The sequence below is a fragment of the Poecilia reticulata genome, linkage group LG21, assembly GCF_000633615.1.
Source record: "Poecilia reticulata strain Guanapo linkage group LG21, Guppy_female_1.0+MT, whole genome shotgun sequence".
Lineage (NCBI taxonomy): Eukaryota > Metazoa > Chordata > Actinopteri > Cyprinodontiformes > Poeciliidae > Poecilia > Poecilia reticulata.
This window is the reverse complement of record NC_024351.1, coordinates 1,149,938-1,152,189: the sequence shown is the minus strand read 5'-3', so window position 1 is coordinate 1,152,189 and position 2,252 is coordinate 1,149,938. Positions and strand designations below refer to the sequence as shown.

Genomic DNA, 2,252 nt, shown 5'->3' with positions numbered 1-2,252 from the left:
TGTGTGTGTGTGTGTGTGAGAGACTGTGTGTGTGTGTGTGTCAGTGTGTGTGTGAGACTGTGTGTGTGTCAGTGTGTGTGTGAGACTGTGTGTGAGAGACTGTGTGTGTGTGAGAGACTGTGTGTGTGTGTGTGTGTGTGTGAGAGACTGTGTGTGTGTGTGTGTCAGTGTGTGTGTGAGACTGTGTGTGTGTCAGTGTGTGTGTGTTGGTCCTTGACCCTCCAGACGTCCCGCTGGTCGTCTACGGCTGCAGCAACGAGCGGTTCGGAGGCTGCGGCTCGGTTCTGGACCTCTCCTCTGCTGAGCTTCCTGACACCGGGACGACCTTCAGGGTCAGCGTCACACTTCACCTCTGACCCCAGGTTGACCTGCAGGGTCACTTCTTGGACTTTGTGTTTCCAGACTTTGACTATGCCACCATCTTGAATCCTCCTTTCAGTCTTTCCTTCAGTTTGTCCTTCCCTTATCTCCTTCCCTTTCTTTCCTTGCTCTTCATGTTCCTCCTTCCTTGTGTTTTTCTTTCTGTTCATGTTTCATCATTTTCTTTTGTCCTTCCTTTCCTGGTTTCCTTCATTCCTTTCCTTCCTCTCTTCATTCCTTCCTAGTTTAACATGAAGGATGGAAAAAGTCTGGAAACGTCCAGGATGTGAGTGTTGTGTCCTTTTTCTGATGGTGTGCGTGTGTGTGTGTGACTGTATGTGTCTGTGTGTGGTGTGTGTGTRTGTGTGTGTGTGGTGTGTGTGTGTGTGTGTGTGACTGTGTGTGTGTGTGTTCAGTCTGCTCCAGGTCACAGGTCACAGGAAGCTGTTGAGATGCTGAAAACTTTCTACAAACAGGAAAATCCAAACGGTGAATAAAACAAACTTTCTATTTTTCTAGATTGTTTTATTTTGTTTTTATTCACTTTCATGTTTCATTTTATTTATTATCTGTAAATCAGTCAGTTATTAAATCGTTATTTATTCTGTAGACACTGAGAAATGGTTTCACTGTTGCTGTGAAAACATTTTATTCTTTTTAAGCTTAAATCTGTTTTTGTTTTCAGCCCCGAAACCCAAAACCAGGAAGGACTGACCTGGTTTAATGTGTTATTTACATGTTGTGTTGTTGTTATTTTTGTTGATAATAAACATGTTTACATTTTGTGGCAACGTTTCCTGGTGTTTCCAGTTGTTGTTCTCTGAGTCGGCCAGCAGGGGGCGCAGTTAGACTGAGTGAAGTCTCTTTGGATCATTCTGACCTAAAAACATCTGATCGGGTTTTACAGAGTTTTTATTTTATTTATTATTCAAAGCATCTAAAACATGTAAATTGATAATGAAAGCAAAACAAAAATAAAATGTTTGAATGTGTGAACAGCTAGCTGCGCTAATTTCAGACGTTAGCTCAGCTACAGCGCTGTACGCTAATGCTAATGCATTTAGAGGAAGCTAATGCTAACGCGCTAACTTCAGCTTCAGTCATGTCGACAGTCCAGCTGCGATGTAATTTGGACATATTTCAGCAACGGCCTTGGAGAATGTGTGTGTTTGTGTCTCCATCCTGTTCTGATGCTTCCGAGCTCCAGCAGACGGAACCCGACCCAGTTTGAGCAGAACCAGTAACGAGCCACGCTGCAGATTTGTTCAAGCTTTATTTCCTCTGAATGTGACGATGAGATGGAGGTTGATTTGTTCTGCAGGAGCCGGCGGTTCCGCCCGGTGAGAAGCTGTTTGGGTTTCCTGCCAGAACTCCTGCAGCCGGACGTTCAGAGCAAAACGACACGAAGACACAAATGAAAACAGAGGATTCATCGCCATCCGGTTCACTGATGATGACGGGTTCTGCTGCTCAGCTGGTCTGCTGCCGGTCCGGCGAGGTCCGGTGGTTCTGGCTTCAGCTCGGTCCGCAAGGCGGCTATGGAGGCGGAGGAGGTCACTCACCTTTGACCTTTTCTGAGAGGAAGAGAAACAGGAAGAGGAAACAGACCATCAATATCAGGAAAATTACATTTTGTTTCCTTGTTCAGAACAAATTAAAGTTCTAGAAGTTCTGACAACGACCCAAACCGCTGCAGCGCCGCGCGTGGGTGTGCACCTGTGTGTGTGTACCTGTGAGTGTGTACGTGTACCTGTGTGTGTGTAGATGTGTGTGTGTGTGCGCGCACCTGTATGTGTGTGTGCACCTGTGTGTGTGTGTGTGTGTACCTGTGTGTGTGTAGATGTGTGTATGTGTGTGTGTGCGTACCTGTGTGTGTGTGCCTGTGTGTGTGT

At 45.9% G+C, this 2,252-nt stretch overlaps 2 protein-coding genes across 3 annotated transcripts in view; one reads left to right on the top strand and one right to left on the bottom strand.

Annotated features, from left to right (window-relative positions):
- Positions 1–1,155, top strand: part of adat2 (adenosine deaminase tRNA specific 2) — a 3,099-nt gene extending 1,944 nt beyond the window's left edge. Inside the window, exons 4-6 of the mRNA XM_008397054.2 lie at positions 209–332; positions 777–849; positions 1,046–1,155. Of these exons, the coding sequence (XP_008395276.1) occupies positions 209–332; positions 777–849; positions 1,046–1,074 (226 nt within the window). The 3' untranslated portion in view covers positions 1,075–1,155. The remainder of the gene's footprint in view (positions 1–208; positions 333–776; positions 850–1,045) is intronic.
- Positions 1,156–1,614: 459 nt separating this feature from the next.
- Positions 1,615–2,252, bottom strand: part of aig1 (androgen-induced 1 (H. sapiens)) — an 11,304-nt gene continuing 10,666 nt past the window's right edge. For both annotated transcript variants that reach the window (XM_008397056.2, XM_008397057.2), the window contains one exon: positions 1,615–1,934. In XM_008397056.2, the coding sequence (XP_008395278.1) occupies positions 1,915–1,934 (20 nt within the window). In that variant the 3' untranslated portion in view covers positions 1,615–1,914. The remainder of the gene's footprint in view (positions 1,935–2,252) is intronic.